At 42.4% G+C, this 19678-nt stretch overlaps 1 protein-coding gene across 2 annotated transcripts in view; it reads left to right on the top strand.

Moving 5' to 3' along the window:
- The window catches only part of SH3TC2 (SH3 domain and tetratricopeptide repeats 2), a 100800-nt gene extending 88833 nt beyond the window's left edge, over positions 1 to 11967 (top strand). The window contains exon 16 of one of the 2 annotated variants that reach the window (XM_051843487.2): positions 10994 to 11967. In XM_051843487.2, the coding sequence (XP_051699447.1) occupies positions 10994 to 11019 (26 nt within the window). In that variant the 3' untranslated portion in view covers positions 11020 to 11967. The remainder of the gene's footprint in view (positions 1 to 10993) is intronic. The other variant, XM_070076283.1, reaches the window with a different exon arrangement.
- The last annotated feature ends 7711 nt before the right edge of the window (positions 11968 to 19678 follow it).

The following is a 19678-nucleotide window of genomic DNA, read 5'->3' as shown; positions in this document are numbered from 1 at the left end:
GCCAATGTCTTCCAGGGTTTCCCCAATGTTCTTAATTAACTTGATGGTGTTGGGTCATAGATTTAGATCTTTAATCCATGTTGAGTGAATTGTTGTGTAAGGTGTAAGGTAGATGTCCTGCTTCATTCTTCTGCATGTGGGCATACAGTTTTTCCAGCACCATTTGTTGAAGAGACTGTCCTTGCTCCAGGGACTGATTTTAGCTCCTTTGTCAAAGATAAGTTAGTTGTAGATGTTTGGATTGATTTCTGGGTGTTTCTATTCGTTCTATTGGTGTATCCATCAGTTTTTGTTCCAGTATCAGGCTGTTTTGATAATACTACTGCTTTGTAGTATGTATCAAAATTTGGTATTGTGATGCCTTAAGCTTTGTTTTTTTTCAAGAAGGCTTCTATTTAATAAAAACAAATTTCATAGGTACAGCTTTTGGAATATAACAATTCTTCCCCTATACCCACCCTCCCGCTCCCACTCCCATCCAACCTCCTACTCCCTCTCCCATCATATTCTTCAGTAAGATTCATTTTAAATTATCTTTATATACAGAAGACCAACTCTATACTAAGCAAAGATTTCAATAGTTTGCACCCACACAGACATACAAAGTATAAAGTACTGTTTGAAGACAAATTTTACCATTAATTCTCATAGTTAACTCATTAAGGACAGAGGTCCTACATGGGGAGCAAATGCACAGTGACCCCTGTTGTTGAGTTAACAATTGACACTCTTATGATGTCAGTGATCACTTGAGGCTCTTGTTGTCAGTGCCAAGGCTATGGAAGCCCTTTGTGTCCATAAACTCTGTCAGTATTTAGACAGAGCCATAAGCAAAGTGGAAGTTCTCTCTTTCCTTTAGAGAAAAATATATCCTTCTTTGATGGTCCCTTCTTTCCACTGGATCTTACTCACAGAGATCTTTCATTTAGGCCATTTTTTGCCAGTGTCTTGGCTTTCCATGCCTGGAATGCTGTCATGGGCTTTTTAGCCAGATCTGAATGTCTTAATGGCTGATTCTGAGGCCAGAGTGCTGTTAAGGGTGTTTGTCATTCTGTGAGTCTGCTGTGTGGCCTGCTTCCCATGTTGGATCATTTTCTCCTTTGAAGTCTATCTATTATTTGCAGACTTGGTATTATTTATGTAATACCTTTGACACTTATTCCTATATTTATGATCAGTTATGCACTTAAAACGATCACTTTAACTAGTAAGATGACATTAGTACTGCCAACTTAATGGGATTTGGAGTCCCATGGCAAGTTTTTAGCTTTACCCTTAGGTGTAAGTCCTGTGGGAACATGTTCCAGCTTTGTTTTTGTTGTATAAGATTGCTTTAGCTATTCAAAGTCTCCTGTGGCTCCATATTAATTTATTTTTAAATTAATTAATTAGAAAGTTGGAGTTACATAGAGAGAGGAGAGGCAGAGAGAGAGAGAGAGAGAGAGCGAGCGAGCATCACTGGTTCACTCCCCAATTAGGCTATAACAGCTGGAGCTGTGCTGATCCAAAGCCAGGAGTCAGGTGCTTCTTCCAGGTCTTCCTATGCAGGTGATGGGGCTCAAGGAATTTGGCCATCTTCTACTGCTTTTCCAGAACATTGCAGAGAACTGCCATTGGAAGTGGAGCAGCCAGGACTTGAACTGGCGCACATATGGGATGCCGTCACTGCAGGCTGTGGTTTTACCTGCTTCACCACAGTGCTGGCCCCTCCATATGAATTTCAGCATCATTTTTTTCTAGATCTGAGCAGAATGTCTTTGGTATTTTGATTGGTATCACATTGAATCTATAAATTTCTTTCAGAGGAATGGACATTTTGATGATTCTTCCAATCCATGAACATGGAAGGTTTTCCCATTTTTTTTTGTATCTTTTCCTATTTCTTTCTTTAATGTTTTGTAATTCTCATCATAGAGATCTTTGACATCCTTGCTTAAATTTATTCCAAGATAATTGATTTTTTGGTAACTATTGTGAATGGGATTGATCTTAGAAATTCTTTCTCAGCTGTGGCAATTTCTGGGTATACAAAGGCTGTTGATTTTTGTGTATTGACTTTATATCCTGCTACTTTACCAAACTGTTCTATGAATTCCAATAGTCTCTTAGTAAAGCCTTTTGGATCCCTTATATATAGAATCATGTCATCTGCAAGTAGGGATAATTTGACTTCCTCCATCCAATTTGCATTCCTTTGATTTCTTTTTCTTTTTTTTTTTTGTTTTTTTTTTTTTTTTGTTTTGTTTTGTTTTTTGTTTTTTTTTGACAGGCAGAGTGGACAGTGAGAGAGAGAGAGAGAAAGGTCTTCCTTTGCCGTTGGTTCACCCTCCAATGGCCGCCGCAGCCGGCGCGCTGCGGCCGGTGCACCGCGCTGATCCGATGGCAGGAGCCAGGAGCCAGGTGCTTTTCCTGGTCTCCCATGGGGTGCAGGGCCCAAGCACTTGGGCCATCCTCCACTGCACTCCCGGGCCACAGCAGAGAGCTGGCCTGGAAGAGGGGCAACCGGGACAGAATCCGGCGCCCCGACCGGGACTAGAACCCGGTGTGCCGGCGCCGCTAGGTGGAGGATTAGCCTAGTGAGCCGTGGCGCCGGCCCAATTTCTTTTTCTTGCCTAATGACTCTAGCTAAAACTTCCAGGACTAGATTGAATAGCAATGGTGAGAGTGGGCATCCATGTCTGGTACCGGATTTCAGTGGAAATGCCTCCAACTTTTCCCCATTCAGTAGGATGCTAGCCATGGGTTTGTCATAAATTGCCTTGATTGTGTTGAGGAATGTCCCTTTTAAACCCAATTTGCTTAGCATTTTCATCATGAAAGGGTATTGTATTTTGTCAGATGCTTTCTCTGCATCTATTGAGATAATCATATCAATTTATTAATGTGATGTATTACATTTTTTGACTTGTGAATGTTGAACCATCACTGCATACCAGGGCTAAATTCCACTTGGTCTGGGTGAATGATCTTTCTGATGGTTGTTGGATTCAACTGGCCAGAATTTTGTTGAGGATTTTTGCATCTATGTTCATCAGGGAAATTGGTCTGTAGTTCTCTTTCTCTGTTGCATCTTTCTGGGTTTAGGAATTAAGGTGATACTGGCTTCATAGAAAGAATTTGGGAGGATTCCCTCACTTTCAAGTGTTTTGAATAATTTGAGAAGAATTGGAGTTAGTTCTTCTTTAAATGTCTGGTAGAATTCAGTAGTGAAGCCATCCAGTACTGGGCTTTTCTTTATTTGGAGGGTCTTTATTATTGATTCAATTTCTCTCTTGGTTATGGGTCTGTTTAGGTTTTCTATGTCTTCATGGCTCAAGTTAGATAAATTATATGTGTCCAGAAATCTATCCATTTCTTCTAGGTTTCCTAGTTTGTTGACATACTGCTCTTTGTAGTGATTTCTGATGATTTTTTTTTTATTTCTGTGGTAGTGTTACATTTCCTTTTTCATCTCCAATGTTATTGATTTGGGTCTTATCTCTCCTTTTTTTGGTTATTTGGGCCAATGGTGTGTCAATTTTGTTTACTTTTTCAAAAACCAGCTCCTCATTTTGCTGATCTTTTGTATTGCTTTTTTGGTTTCAATTTTGTTGATTTATTCTCTAATTTTAATTATTTCTTTTCTTCTACCAGTTTTGGGTTTGGCTTGCTGTTGTTTTCTAGATCCTTGAGGTGCATAATAGTTCATTTATTTGATGCCTTTCCAATTTCTTGATGTAGGCACCAATCGCTATTAGCTTTCTTCTTAACACTGCTTTTGCTGTATTCCACAAATTTTGGTATGTTGTATTGACATCTTCATTTGTTTCCAGAAATTTTGTTTATTTCTATTTTGATTTCTTCTATGACGCATTTTCATTCAGAAACATGGTGTTCATTCTCCATGTGTTTGCATACAATGTAGAGATTCTTGAGTTGTTGATTTCCAGCCTCATTGCATTGTGGTCTGAGAAGATAGGTTGTATGATTTCGATTTTTTTTTTAAATTTGCTGAGACTCCCTTTATGGCCTAGCATATGGTAAAACCTTGAGAAAATTCCATGCACTGGAGAAAAAAATGTGTACTCTTTGTAGGGTGGAAGGCTCTGTAGATATCTGCTAGATCTATTTGGTCTATGGTTTCGATTAACTATTGTTTCCTTGTTGATTTTCTGTCTAGTTAATCTGTCCATTGCTGAAAGTGGGTTATTTAAGTCCCCCGTTACTGTTGTATTTCAGTCTATATCTCCTTTTAAATCCCTTAACAGTTCTTTTAAATAGCCAAGTGCCCTGTAATTAGGTGTGTATACATTTATAGTAGTTACATCTTCCTGTTGAATTGTTCATTTAATCATTATATAGTGTCCTTCTTTGTCTCTTTTAATAGTTTTTATGTTAAAGTCTGTTTTGTCTGATATTAGAATGCCTACACCAGCTCTTTTTTGGTTTCTGTCAGCATGGACTATCTTTTTCCATCCTTTCACTTTCAGTCTGCATGTGTCTTTGTTGGTAAGGTGTGTTTCTTGTAGGTAGCAGATAGATGGGTTTACTTTTTTAATCCATTTAGCCAGTCTGTGTCTTTTAACTGGGGAGTTGAGAGAGCATTTACATTCAGTGTAACTATTGTTAAACACCATCTTTGCCCTGCCATGAATCCTTAAATAATCCTGTCTATATATTTTGGATTTCTTTTGTACTTTTACTGGGTCATTTTCTGCATTTATCTTTTTTTGTAGTGATGTTCCTGTTTCTGTGTATATCACCTCCTTGAGCATCTTTTGTAGGGATGGGCCAGTAGTTATAAATTCTTTCAATTTCTGCTTGTTGTGGAAGATCCTTATTTCTCTTTTGTTCATAAATGAGAGTTTTGCAGGGTACAGTGTTCTGGGTTGACAGTCTTTTTCTCTTAGGACTTACAATATGTCTCGCCATTGTCTCCTTGCCTGTGAGGTTTGCGATGAGAAGTCTGGGGTGAGTCTAATTGGGTTTCCTCCGAATGTGATTTGTCATTTCTCTCTTGCACATTTTAAGATCTGTTCTTTGTGTTACACTGATATGAATTTTACTACTATGTGTCATGGTGAAATTCGTTTCTGGTCATATCTATTGGGAGTTCTGTGTATTTCTTATATTTGGATGTATCTTTCTTTCTCCAAATTGTGGAAATTCTCCTTTATTATTTTGTTAAGAAGGCCTTCTAATCCCTTCTCTCTTTCCACACCTTCCAGAATTCATAGGATTCATAAGTTTGGTCATTTGATAGAGTCTTGTAACTCTCCAACCATGATCTTTAATTATCTAATTTCTTCATCTTTTATTTGGTCTGGCTGTATTATTTCTGGAAGAGTTTCTTCTAGTTCTGATATTCATTCTTCTGTTTCATCTATTCTATTGCTAAGATTTCTACTGGATTTTTAAATTTGGTCTATTGAATTCTTCATTTCTAGTATTTCATTCTTGCTTCTCTTTAAAATCTCAAATTCTTGGGAGTGCTTTTCATTTAGATCGTGAATTTGTTTCTGATTGCTTCTGAGTAACTTGACTATCAATTTTATGAATTCATTTTCTGGCATATCCTCTATCCCTTCTTCAGCCTCCATTATTGAGGATTTGTATTGGTGTATTGGTCCTCTAGCAATTTCATAAAGTCTTCCTTATCCTTATTCAGGATTTTTCCTTTGTTCTTTGGCATTTCTGGTTGATTCCTGGTTGGTTTTATTTTAAAACTGATTTCCCTTTGCTATGAGCTGCTATGTGTCCGTTGCAAGTGGAAGCATGCAGCCCCACCTCCCAGAGTTCTATTTACTTCTGGATCATGATGGAGGCAGGTGCCAGGGCTTTGGTGCACTAAGCCCTGCCTACTGGGGCCAGAGGTGCTTCTCAGTGGTGCATGAAATGAGCTCGAGTTTTCACTGTTTAAGACTACTCCTTGTTGTACAGTTTGCTTGGTGGGGAAGAACTCACTCTGAAATGTTGTGATCCTTGTTCCTGGGTGGGGCGTGTTGTGAGGGGGCCCCTGCAACTGATGGATGTGTGTGCAGGAGGCAGATGCAGAGATCCCCTGCTTACACTCAAAAATGTAAATAATCAATAGGGCTTCTCCCTGCCAGCTGTAGATCTGGTTGGGGAAAGGGGGTGAGACACAGAGGGACTATGACATGCCCAACCTCTCTGCCTATTCCCCTACAATTTCTCCTTCTTCCTACTTGGAGTTTCAAATACAGTGCAGTTTGCCAAGCTTCCCCTCCCACCACTGTGTGCAGCTCCGTGGACTCACTACCTCTCACCTGCTTGCTGGGGACAGCGGCACTGGTCTCCTTGTCTGGTCCCTGAGTCCCTCATTCACTGCACGTTCTCCATCTCCCCCTCCTCTTTGCTCCCCCAGCATGGACCTGAGCAGTCTCTGGTGGACTCCTGAGCCACTCTGCATGAAGTTCTCATGATTCCACCACCGGCTTGTATCCCCTCTGCTAACTATCCATTTTTCCCCTCATGACTTGGAACCTCCCACTGTTATACCACCATCTTCCTCTCCAAATATATCACACTTTTTGTCTTAAAAATTCCATTTTATTATTATTGTCTCTTGGTGTGATGGGTTGTTGGGGGCTGGAGTAATCCAAAGGATCTACTGGGTTGGGCATCCATGATGGCTTCCTCATGGGGCTGGTGGTTGGTTCTGGCTGTTGATTAGAAACTCATTAAGAGTTGTGGCCAACAGAGTACTAAGGCATGGGTTCTTCATGTATATTAGGCTTCCTACAGCATGGTGATTGAGTTATGAGAGACAGCATTCCAAAATCAAGCATTCCAGGAGACTTAGGTGGGAGCTGCAAAGCTTCTTATGATCTGGCCTCAGAAGTCACACAATGTCTTTGCTACTGTATTCTATAGGGTACACAGATTCAGTGCAGGAGAGAATACTCAGTGGTGTGAATGTTAGAAAGTATGGTTCCTTAGGGTCCATCTTGGTGACCTACTAGCACTTTCATTTTCATGGAAAGAGGAATAGTAAAGACGCTTCATAACCTGCTTTTTATAACATCCAGCTAGTTCCCCTAAACTTTCTACCATGCAACTCCTCATAAGCACACAGAGTTTCTAATCACCAAGTGAGGTCAAAGGAACAAGCCTGGTATCTAAGAAATGCAGAAAGGCTATTGGGTAAGTTATCATCTTGTCCCCTAGTGGGCAGGTATAGCTCCCTCTCCTGGGTCAGATACAGGTGCAGCAACAATCTCAGCATGTCCTTGTGAGTATTTGTGAAAGTGGCTTAAGTGAAGATGCACCTGCCTCTCAGTGAGCTCACCTTGGATGCACTCACTATGTAATTTACCCTGGGCCATAGAATGGAGAATTTTAGGTGAGGAAACACATGATCTAAAGAAACTCCTTACTTTTGGGATGAGGCTTAGAGTGAGGCAAACGTCCCACATCGGTTAAATTATGTGGGAGTGACAGAACTTTGTTCTTCTAAATCTCTTTTGTTGTTGAATTTCTCATTTTATTCCCTGTTTATTACCACTATTCTAAAACATAACTTTTTTACATTCTTTTTTAATGTTCTTTTTTTTTAAAAAAAAAAAAGATTTATTTGTTTATTTGAAAGGCAGAGTTACAGAGAGGCAGAGAGAGAGAGGTCTTCCATTCAATGGTTCATTCCCCAGATGGCTGCAATGGCCAGAGATGCACCGATCCAAAGCCAGGAGTCAGGAGCTTCTTCTGGGTCTCTAACATGGATGCAGGGGCCCAAGGACTTGGGCTATCTTCCACTGCTTTCCCAGGCCATAGCAAGAGCTGGATCAGAAGTGGAGCAGCCAGAACTTGAACTGGCACCCATATGGGATTCCAGCACTGCAGGTGGAGGCTTTACCCACTATGCCATAGCACCAGCCCCTAACTTTCTTTTTTTTTAAAAAAATTTAAATTATAAAAGCTTCAGGTATTTCATATATACAGATTTAAAAACATAATGACACTTCCCCCACCACCACCACCCATGCTCCAACTCTTCCTTCTCCTCCCTTTCACATTCTCTTAATTTTTACAAATATCTATTTTCAGTTTACTTAATGCTCTTATAGTTAACCCTACACTAAATAAAAGAGTTCAACAAATAGTATGAAGAGAAAAAAAAAAAAAAGAACACTGTTCTTCTACAGAAGAGACAAGGGCTGTAAGAGCTATAAACAGCAATCAAATCTCAAAATGTCTATTTTACTCCAATACCTTATATTTCAGGTTCTAAATCTTAATTCAGTGATCCTCAAGGGAACACTTTGCCTCCCTCACTATAAACGTCTCTTTAGTTCCTCTTCTTGTTCCTGGAACTTAGTAAATCTTAGTGTATGTATGTAGTGTGACTCGGGAAATTATTGTAAGTTAGCTTGAGCAGGGAACTCAGCCAAATAAATGGGGGTCTCATGGACAATGCCTGAAACTCTGGATGTGAAGACCACACCAGTCTGTTCTGGCACAGAGGTAGTCACTAGAAGCCTAGCCTGATCTCTCCCTGAATAAACCATAGGAGGATTTCAATCCTTTAACTCATCAATGTTATTTAGGCATTCAGCAAGTAGTCATTAGATTATTTTTATGTGCCTAGCTCTAGAAATAGACAAGTGAACAAAACTCATGAATCCCGTATCTTTCTGGAGCTTAGAGTTCAGTGTGAACACTCCTGTACTTTAGCAGTGGTGGTAAACAGAACAATGTGTTCATAGCAAACATGTTGACAAACATGTACTTTCCCACCTCTGGGCAGTTGGATTAGAATGTTAATATTTAATTTAAATTTGGAAATGCTTGCTTCACACATTTCTTTTAAAATGCAAGATTAATAATATACCTATGGAATGGATCTAAAATAGTTTCAGTTTGGGAATTAAGCACAATGAATTACCGTGAAAGAGATTAGGTACCAAATTAATTTTTCATTTTCCAGAAAATCTTTTCACTAACAATAGGTCCTTGGCATTGAACTAGAGTCTTTGAAAACTCTGCCGCTCCTTGGAATTCTTGATATGACCTCATATTATTGCATTGTTAAATAATCTCAACATTTTTGGGTGTAACTGATTTAACAAGTTAACACTTGATGCTGTTTATACAATGTGTCCCTTAGAAGAGCAAGACAGAACAAGAATGGGAGATTACAACATGGGAATGGGATTTATGCTCCTCATGTTTCGGTTGCCTGAGCAATTGACATGCTTTGATTTGGCCTGGGATGCTTACAAGTCACCCAGACAAGTGGCTTAAAATTTGTCAAAGAAGGTATCTGTCATTTAGTCACATTCCTTAAAGGTCAGTAATTTGATTAAAGTCCATTTTTCTAATCATCAGTCAATAAACATTTGTTAAGGACCTATTGTTTGCCAGGCAATATAGATAATAGAAGTCACTTCCTAGCAGAGCTCAATTTCCAATGAAGCAGAGAGATAGTTGAACAGATGAGTGCACATGAGAGTTAGTGCTGTGATGAAAGTGAGAGAGGGGGGCCATGGTTGTGGCTTAGTGGGTAAGGCCACTGCCTGCAGTGCTGTCATCCCATATAGGTGCTGGTTTGAGCCCCGGCTGCTCTGCTTCCAATCCAGTTCTCTTCTATGGCCTGGGAAAGCAGTAGAAGATGGTCCTGGCTTCGGATGGGTGCAGCTCCAGCTGTTGTGGCCAACTGGGGAATGAACTAGCGGATGGAAGACCTCTCTCTCTCTCTCTCTCCCTCTCTTTCTCTCTCTCTCTCTGCCTTTGCCTCTCTGTAGCTCTGCCTTTCAAATAAATAAATACATCTTAGAAAAAAAAAAAAGAAAGTGAGACAGAGACATGTGATAGGGAATGATTAGGGCCACTTTAATTTGGATGATTGTTCCATTGTGCTGGGGAGTACCCTGTTGTAGTTATTAAAAGTTGGTTGTGTCTGCTGTTCAAATCAGCCTTTAGAATGAGGGTGTGCAGGATATTGAGAGAACTAGGCAGAGAACCATGTCAGAAGTTCTGAATCTTGGCCGGCGCCACAGCTCAATAGGCTAATCCTCCATCTTGCGGCGCCGGCACACCGGGTTCTAGTCTCAGTTGGGGCACCAGATTCTGTCCCGGTTGCCCCTCTTTCAGGCCAGCCCTCTGCTATGGCCCAGGAGTGCAGTGGAGGATGGCCCAAGTGCTTGGGCCCTGCACCCCATGGGAGACCAGGATAAGTACCTGGCTCCTGCCATCGGATCAGCGCAGTACGCTGGCCGCAGTGCTATGGCCGCGGTGGCCATTGGAGAGTGAACCAACGGCAAAGGAAGACCTTTCTCTCTGTCTCTCTCTCTCTCTCTCACTGTCCACTCTGCCTGTCAAAAAAAAAAAAAAAAGTTCTGAATCTTCCAACTAGCTTTGCAATTAGTAACTTGGTGAGACTTTGGCCTTTGAAGGCCTCCATTTCTTCACAAAGATAATCATGAAGGGCTAGGACTCTATGGAAGATATGTAAGGTTCTTTTAGTTTTAACACATATCACATAATCTGTACCTTTAGTTTTTTTTAAAAAAGATTTATTTATTTATTTGAAAGTCAGAGTTACATAGAGAGAAGAGAGGCAGAGAGAGAGAGAGAGAGAGAGAGAGGTCTTCCATCCGATGGTTCACTCCCCAATTGGCCACAATGGCCAGAGCTGCACTGATCTGAAGCCAGGAGCCAGGAGCTTCTTCCGGGTCTGCCACACAGGTGCAGGGGCCCAAGGACTTGGGCCATCTTCTACTGCTTTCTCAGGCCATAGCAAAGAGCTGGATGGGAAGTGGAGCAGCTGGGTCTTGAACCGATTCCCATATGGAATGCCGGCGCTTCAGGCCAGGACGTTAACCCACTGCACCACAGTGCCGGCCCCAGCCTTTAGGTTTTAAGAGCACCTTGGTTTGGTGGGGTCACCCATAGCAAGGTAAAATAACTTGTAATGTCTTTCTCATTACTACTCCATGTTCAATAGCTTCTTGATTCCAGAGCTCTTTTCAATACACTTTTCTCTTGATCTTCACAGGAACCTTACAGAGATGCAGAAGCTGAAGTATAAAGCAGTGAAGTACCATACTCAGTTCCACATGGGTGTAAACACAGTGTTGATAAAGCAGAATCTCAGTGAGTGACAGTTAATTATGATTGGATCACAGTAATCCTACTCAAAGAAGTGAAACTAGCACTTCTAATTTCTTTTCAAACACCAATGTTATGCATTTGTGTCTTCTTCAAAAACCGCCCTGGAGCTTTGTAACTGTCTTATGTCAGAAAAATGATTGAGTGGTATCTATGGGTCATTTTGTTCCTACTACAGTCCCTTGAGCTTTGATGGAGACATGACAATGTAGCTAAACTATATAAAATGACATTCCCATTCATTTGAAAATGAAGGTGGTTATATTGCTACTGGGAGTGCAATATGGAGTGGACACTTTGAAAAAGCTCTGGAAGTTTCTTGTAAGCATACTCTTACCAATTGAACCAGAAATGACTCTACTAGGTATTTATTTATACTAGAGAAATAAAGAGTTATATACACAAAATGTTACACAAATATTTATAGTGGCTTTATTAATAGTTTTTTTAAAAAAACCCTGAAATGCATAGATGTTCTTCAACTGGTAAAAAGATAAATAGGCTAGTGTAGCCAACTGGAATACTATGCTGTAATAAAAAGGAATGGATTCCCAATACATGTGATAATTTGGGTGGGTCTCTAATGCAATTGTTAATTGAAGGGAGTCAGACTCAAAAGGCTACGTACTGTGTGGTTGCACCAACATGACATTTTGAAAAACTATAGGCTCATAAAATAGATTTGTGGCTGGCAGGTGCTGGGAGTCAGGGGAGACACTGATCATATAGAGGTATGAGGAAATTGTTTGAAGTGATGGAACTTTTGATATCTTCATATCCCCATTGGTAATGGGGACCAAACTGAATGCATTTTTTAAAGCTCATAGAGCTGTGTAACTAAAAATAATGAATTTTACTGCATGTAAATTATGCTTTCCTAGCCTGATTTTTTCCAACAATGAATCATATATATATATGTGTGTGTATGTGTGTGTGTGTACATATATGTATACATACTTGTGTTTGTTTTTGATTTTAAATTGTTTTTAGGTGAATGGTTGTTTTTTTTTTTTTTCCTTCTATCATGGCTCTCCTTTTATTTAGTTTTTATTTTCTGAGTATGTCAAATGGGGTCAGAGCCAGTAAAGTTCCATTAAGAAGCTCAGTTAATGAGAACTTGCCCGAGTTGGAGGAACCATGAAAACCAGGTTAGAAATCATCAGAGTAGCCTGCCATTGCTTCGATTCCCAGAACTCATTTTCTATCATCTGTTTTATAGATTTTAAAAATTATAACCTCTGTAACCCCTTATGCTTTTAGCATCATCCCTCACTTTGACTTTTTCCTTATTGCAAATTGTTTGAGGTCTGAGAAGTAAATGGAGAACAAAACATTCAAGGTGACTCAGGAACAGACTCTCGCTTCTGAGTGCAAGTTCTCTGAGGTTAGGCGTTGAGAACAGATTCACTTTGGGCACCAAGCACAAGTCTTTGAGGACTGCAGCAATCACTAAACTTATAAGGAAACGTGGACACTAATGTTTCTGAGTGGGACACTTACTGAAAAATTCCTTCCCAAATCCCAACCTGAAAGATTGAGCCTTAGAAAAATGTGAAACATTGCCAGGTCCAGAGTGAGACAGAGACAGAGTCAGGGATGCACTATGCTCACCTCTTTCCTCTCGCTCCCTCTCTCTCTCAGCATACCTTCCTCCTGAGTTATGAGCCCAGATGGGGACCTAGGGTTCTATTCAATATCATGCTTCAGGCAGTCACAGTCAGTCAACTGGAGTTGGCATTTGTATGCAGTTCTTTTTTTAAAAAAAAAAAATCTTATTTTAAATTGATAAATAATTGTGTATATTTAAGGGATAAATGAATGAAGTTAGAAATTCAATAGAAAAGTTTAACAGCAGAAAAAAGAATCAGTGAGCTCAAAGACAGGGCATTTGGAATTATCAGAGCAGAGGAGGAAAAGGGGATAAGTGAAGAAAGCTTGTGGGATCTGTGGAACACCATCAAGAGAGCTACATTTGCATAAAGCAAATTTCAGAAGCAGAAGAGATAGAAAAAGGAGCAGAAAGTCTGTTTAATAAATAGTGACTAAAAACTTCCTTAATCTGGGGAAGATATTATCAGCCAGGTACACTAACCTGTATTCCGCTTCTTCTGATTTAGCTAATTTTATTTCACTTAATTAATTAATTATTTTTAGTAATTCTAAAAATTGTATTGGTTCATGTGACTTAAAAAAAAAAAACAACAAGCTGGTTCCAGGAGCCTGTTGACATAACCTCCAGAAGTCATCTTTCCTTGGCTCTGGTTTCCTTCTTCGTACCTGTGCTCCACACAGTTTTAGGGTGACCAGCTTCTCCACATCTTACCTACTCCCTCCCCGTCTTTACTGCCACAGAAAAGAGAACATCTGGTTCTCCAGTGCTTTGGACAAAAACTCTGGGACCCATGACCACTGGAATAAGGAGGTAAAAAATTCCACAGTTTGGCCAGCCTGGGAAACCTGAACCTGGGGATTGCAGTACATGGGCAGGACCTGGGAGGAGGAGCCGGACCCCCCCAAATAGGAAACTAGGATGTTGTCACTGGAGGTCAGTGTTTGAGAGGATGGAACAAAATGTGCCTCACCTCATCTAAAATCTGATTACTGAGAGCGGTCAGGTCCCAGTATGCAGAAGTGTGGAGTGTCTGAGACAATGCTTTTCCTCCCAGAGAATTTGTTTCTTGGCATCCCTTGCTCTCATTGGGAGGTCATTTTCATGCACTCAGGACCTGGCCTCTTCCCCACAGCACTTTATCCCAGGCAACAGGCATCTTCACGACTCTTTAGCAGAAACCAGGTGAGAAATGTTGAAAACTTGTACTACAAAAAGGGAGTGCCAATTAAAAAGAAACAGAGGAAGCAAAGCAATATAAGCTGTGGTATACAAAATGCCTTAACAGTGTGTATTTTACAGAGTATGTGGTTTAATTAGGTAAAGCCTTGCCACCTCTGAGCGTATTCCAGAAGATCAGACCAGCAAGGGATGTTTGAAGAATTCCCTGGGTCAATTTTGTTATCCTGTAGATGGAAGCACCAAGGCCCAGGAAAGGGAAAGACTTACCACTAACATCAGCATCAACAATGACAATGTCAGTGTCAGAGCAGGGCCCATGACCAGTGTCTGTCTCCAGGTTCGATGCTTCTGCTGCTTCAGTCCTCTAAAGTGATGTTGCATAGCACTCACATATATGCTGAAATTACTTGTTTTTATTTTGAAAATATTTTAAGTAATCTATTTGAACAGATAATGCATTCTCATGATTCTCAAATCAAAAATTAAACAGGGCTTGCATGAAAAGACTCCCTTTCCCTCTTGTCCACTTTTCCCTATCCAAAGGCAATGCTTTTTACTATTTTTTTTTTAATTTATTTGACAGATAGAGTTAGACAGTGAGAGACAGAAAGGTCTTCCTTTTGTTGGTTCACCCCTCAAATGGCTGCTACAGCCAGCACTGTGCTGATCTGAAGCCAGGAACCAGGTGCTTCCTCCTGGTCTTCCATGGGGGTGAAGGGCCCAAGCACTTGGGCCATCCTCCACTGCCCTCCTGGGCCACAGCAGAGAGCTGGACTGGAAGAGGAGCAACCAGGACTAGAAACTGGAGCCCATATGGGATGCCGGTGCTGCAGGCAGAGGATTAACCAAGTGAGCCACGGCTCTGGCCCCTTTTTACTAATTTATTGCACATTCTTCCAGGGCTGTTGTGTATATATACAAAATAATTCAGTGACATGCTCTTCCCACCATTTTAAAGCCTGCAGCATATTGCACATCCTGCTTTGCATCTTGCTTTCCTCATTCAGGTATTTGTCTTGGAAAACTTTTCTTATGAATATACAAAGAGTTTCCTCAGTCATTTTTACAGCTGCAAAGTTTTCCATTGCATGATGGGAACCACAATTTATTTAGCTGGTCCTCTAGTGGTGGCTAGTTTGATTGTTTTCAATATGTTGCTGGTATAAATAGTGCTACAACAAATAACTTTGTACATATGGCATTTGGGTAAATTCCACAAAAGTGAAGTAAGAGAATAAGAGAATCCTAAGAGTGTGGGTTTTTTTTTTTTCTTTGTTAGATGTTGCTGAATTGCCCTCCGTGATAGTTGTGTCAGTGTTCACCCCTGCATATTGGAGAGGGCTGTTTCTTCAGATCCTCCCCAGCATAACTGGTTACCAGATTTTGCATCTTTGTATATGCAATAATAGTGAGATGGAATTTCAGTGGCTTTCAATTCAAACCTTAGAAACATAAAAATTAATAACTGACCCTCTTGTTTTCATTTCTTCTTCTTCTTCTTCTTTTTTTTTTTTTTTTTTTTTTGACAGGCAGAGTGGACAGTGAGAGAGAGAGACAGAGAGAAAGGTCTTCCTTTGCTGTTGGTTCACCCTCCAATGGCCGCCGCGGCCAGCGCGCTGTGGCCGGCACACCGCGCTGATCCAATGGCAGCAGCCAGGTACTTCTCCTGGTCTCCCATGGGGTGCAGGGCCCAAGCACTTGGGCCATCCTCCACTGCACTCCCTGGCCACAGCAGAGAGCTGGCCTGGAAGAGGGGCAACCAGGACAGAATCCGGTGCCCTGATGGGGACTAGAACCCGGTGTGCCAGCACCGCAAGGCGGAGGATTAGCCTAGTGAGCCGCAGCACCGGCTCATTTCTTCTTAATACTGTTTCCAGGACAATCTCTGTCAGCACTCTGATGATGTCAGTACATCAGACATATGAATAATTGCACCTTGCTTTTCATTAGGAACTCATCACTGGTGTTACTCAGTGTGTATAGATCTGCCTCATTCCTTCATACAATAGATATTTCCTGAACATCTCCCAGGGTCTAGGTACTTGGAGCTAAAGCCTTAAACAAGGCAGACACATTCTAGGTGACATTTAACAAATACATAAACCAATGGACCATCATTTGGGAGAGTGGTGAGTGCTTTGAAGAACAACGTGATGTCTTAGAGGACTGAGGTGGCTGTGGCAAGCTTATTGTAAGTAGTGTTTTGTGTATCATTTTTGGCCTGAACTGACCTGTGGCTTTGGTGTTGTACTGACAGAACTTTAAGGCCACCATTGACTGCCCCAGAGATGCTGAACTAGAGCGGGAAAAAATATCCTATTTCCCCTAATGGGCTGGTGCTAAAGATGGAAATGTCAATCCAGTCCCCAAGACAGGAAGCAGAGCCCAGTTAAGAGTAAATTATTTTCTCTCTTTCACTATGTGCTCTGTAAACAACTCTATGTACATTTCGGGTCTAGAATTTGGATTGAGAATCTAGCCCAGCTGGCTTTGCAGGAGTTAGGTACTGAGAAGAGCACTGCCCGAGGAGCAGGCAAAGGGGCCATTTCTGATTCTTGTCCTTTGTGTGAGGCTTAGCTGGGGACTTGAAGTCTTCTGCACAGGCAGCTCGACGGGAAGCATGAAGTCAGCTTGCTGCAGTTCTGACTCTGACCTCATTTGTGAGTCGTAGTTCCCAGACCCTCCAAGAAACTGCCTTTTGCCTGCCTGAGCCTCTATCCCCTGCTAGTGCCCAGGCATCCAGATTCAAGTCCCTTAGACCCTGGAGTGCCTGTCTCCATCTCACCTTGCTGGGCCTTTGCCAGGTCTCATTCTCTCTCTAGCTGACATCCCATTGCTGTGTCTCCTCAGACACCACCCGCAGCTGGCCATCTTCTCCTGCTCCCACCTTGCAGGCTATCTGGTTTCCACCTTCCGCATTCTGACCGTGCCATGGTCAGGGTGAGTTTGAACTAGGCAGGTGACTTCCAGCTTTTTCTTTAGCGGGTGTCCTTTTTTAACCCCAAACAGAAAAACAGCAGCAGCAACAACAACAACGTAATAGTTTACTTAGGCTGTTTAAATCTTCCTGGAGGGAACTACACTGTGGCTTGTTGATCCTAAGGAAACTGATAGAACCATAAGATTATTCAAAATTTAGTTCACACTCAAAACTAGGGATTTCACTTGTCCCCTTCATCTTCTAGGTAGCTCAGAGACTTAAGTGGTTTGCTCAGAACATGCAATGAAACTGACAGAACCCAGTCTCCAGAATGTGAGCACCTTAAGAGTACAGGGACATTCCATGCTGCGTGTCACTCTTGTATCCTCACTGTTTAGGGCAAGGCCTGGCTCCTGGGAGGCACTTGATCCATATGATGGATGAATGAATGAGTCTTGTGGGCCATGACCTAGTAGCAGCCAATAAATGTTTATCCAGGATGCCTTATGTGCCTGGATCCCTGCGCTTGGTTCTGGGAATGGAATAGTGAATAAGTGAACCAGTGTGGGTCCTTCCCATTCGGAACTTAGAGATTTGAACTTAGAGATGAATGGTCAAAGAGGCTCATGAGCTATTTGCAGCACATGAAGCCCTGCAGAGGGGGAATACAGGGGCACCTCATCTAGAGAATCAATAAGGTTTCCCTGACACTGTGACTGTGAAGTGAGGAGGCGTGCCGGTTACTAAGACACCAGCTGGAGAGAAGGGGGAGCTCTCTAGGGAGCAGGAAGCCAGGCATGATGTAGCACCATGTGATTGAAAAGGTCCTTACAGATCTTATAACGCCTAGGTAGAAAGAGTCTGAGGCCAGGAGAGGAGTCTGTAGAGGTATAGAGGTAGGGGTCAGCCTATGCAGGGACTTTGGGCTCTCGAAAGTGGCAGAACTGCCAATGCACCTGTGACATTTTCAGTGAGTCATGTTTTATTTGTACATCCACCTGCATGTGTGTCACCTGTGGCTGCTTTCATGTCACACCAGCAGAGCTCAGGAGGGACCATCTGGGCTACAAATCTGAAATATTTGTTCTCTGGACTTTAAAAGAATAAATTTATTGACCCTTAGACGAAAGGAACCATGGAGACAAGACTGAACCTCAGGCTCACCTGTTCCCTCCCAGTGCCTTGTTTTGCCTCCTTAGGTTGAGCTCTGTCATCTTGGCTGAAGGAGTGGCCAAGACCTGCCTCAGGGAGACAGTGACCTCAGCTGATCAGCTGCAGGAGCCCTGCCTGGCTCTACCACACCCAGAAAGGGCTGGCCCAGCCTGGAGCCATGGGCCGGGCAGGGACAGGGCAGGGCCTGAGTCCCCACCCATCAGTTGTGTGCTTCTCTGTTCCCTGAGTCCTCACCCTTGCCCGGCTCTGCACCTCTGTCTAAGCTGTTCTTTCTGCCTGGGGTGTCTGCTTTCACCTATGAGTGCTTGTCATGATGTGTCAGGTTCCGCCAAAATCCCTTCCTCCATTTAAGGTGAAGTTTCCACACCACCCCTATTCCCACTCCTACCTTCTCCTCTGGGAGGAATGACCCCTCCCTTCCCTGGCCTCCAATAGTACTTAATCACCAGTCTCTTATGGTAGAAACAGAAGCAACCTGTGGGTTCCCAAAGAGGTGTTAGGTCATTCATCCATTCATTTCAAAACTATGTACTGGACACTTTCTATGCACAAAGGATTGAAGACAACAATCAGGTGTGAGGCAGGGACAACTTGTAAGCAAATAAACAAGTGAAATATTTTCCAGTAGATAAAGGCTATGATAGAGCATTTTGGGGTGGGGTGTGGGTACACTAGGTTAGACAGGTCAGTCAGGGATAGCCTCGCTGAGGAGGTGAAATTTGAGCCATAGTGTGAATGACAGGATGGAGCCAGCTAGGCAAAGAGCTGGGGGAAGGGCGGTCCAGGTCCAGCGGAGAGCAGGTGCATGACCCTGAGGCCAAAAAAGAGCATGGTGTGTTTGAGAAGAGGAAACAGCTTTGTGTGGTGAGAATGGTGTGGAGGGGCAGGTGGGCATCGACCAGCAGGTCAGATCGGCTGTGCAGGCAACAGTGAGCAGTGTGGACACAAAGCCTGGGGACAGTGTTGAGCAGGGCAATGGTGAGAACTGACAGGTGCCCATTCGTTCATTCACTCAGTCCATGACTTTCTTGACAGACAGGGAGCTCAGTTCTGAGAACACCAGGTGGTGGGAGATGTTCTCTGACCTCTAGCTGTGTGTAACCTAGTGGAGGTGCCTTCCCCTGAACAGAGACCTCCAAGGGCAAGGAGTGGTCTTCCACTTCAGACTCAGATGTTTGATGTGTCAGGTTCCGCCAACCCTTTGTTACTGGCAGTGTGGCCTGTGGTCCCTGCCCCATCCTTCAGGAGTACTTGAGAAAGGCAGACTCTGGGGGGCTCACCGAAGACTGATTGGATCAGAATCTGCAGTAAGCCAAATCCCTTGTTGATTTGCATTCATGTTGAAGTCTGAGAATGACTGGCTTAGATGTAATTGAGGGAGACATAGGGCAGTAAACTTTCCCTAACTAAATTGAGAGGGGAGGGATGAGTCAGATGCCAGCTCAACACTTTATAGTGGAGGCCAATAACCTCTTATGTCAGAGCGTCTCAAAACTCCGAAGTGCCAGACATCAGCTGGGAATCCTTTTCAAATGCAGATTAGCATTCGTAGCTTTGGAATGGAACCCCCATCTTGCATTTCTACTGAGCTTTGAGGTGGTGTGGACGCTAAGCCTCACATGCCATCCACCCACACTAGTCCACTTGCCTTTCTCGATTACCCTATTGTGAGATGCTTTCTCGCATTG

Source organism: Oryctolagus cuniculus, chromosome 6 (genome assembly GCF_964237555.1).
Source record: "Oryctolagus cuniculus chromosome 6, mOryCun1.1, whole genome shotgun sequence".
Taxonomy (NCBI): Eukaryota; Metazoa; Chordata; class Mammalia; order Lagomorpha; family Leporidae; genus Oryctolagus; species Oryctolagus cuniculus.
Note: the sequence above shows the minus strand (reverse complement) of the source record. Positions and strands in the feature narration are given on the sequence as shown.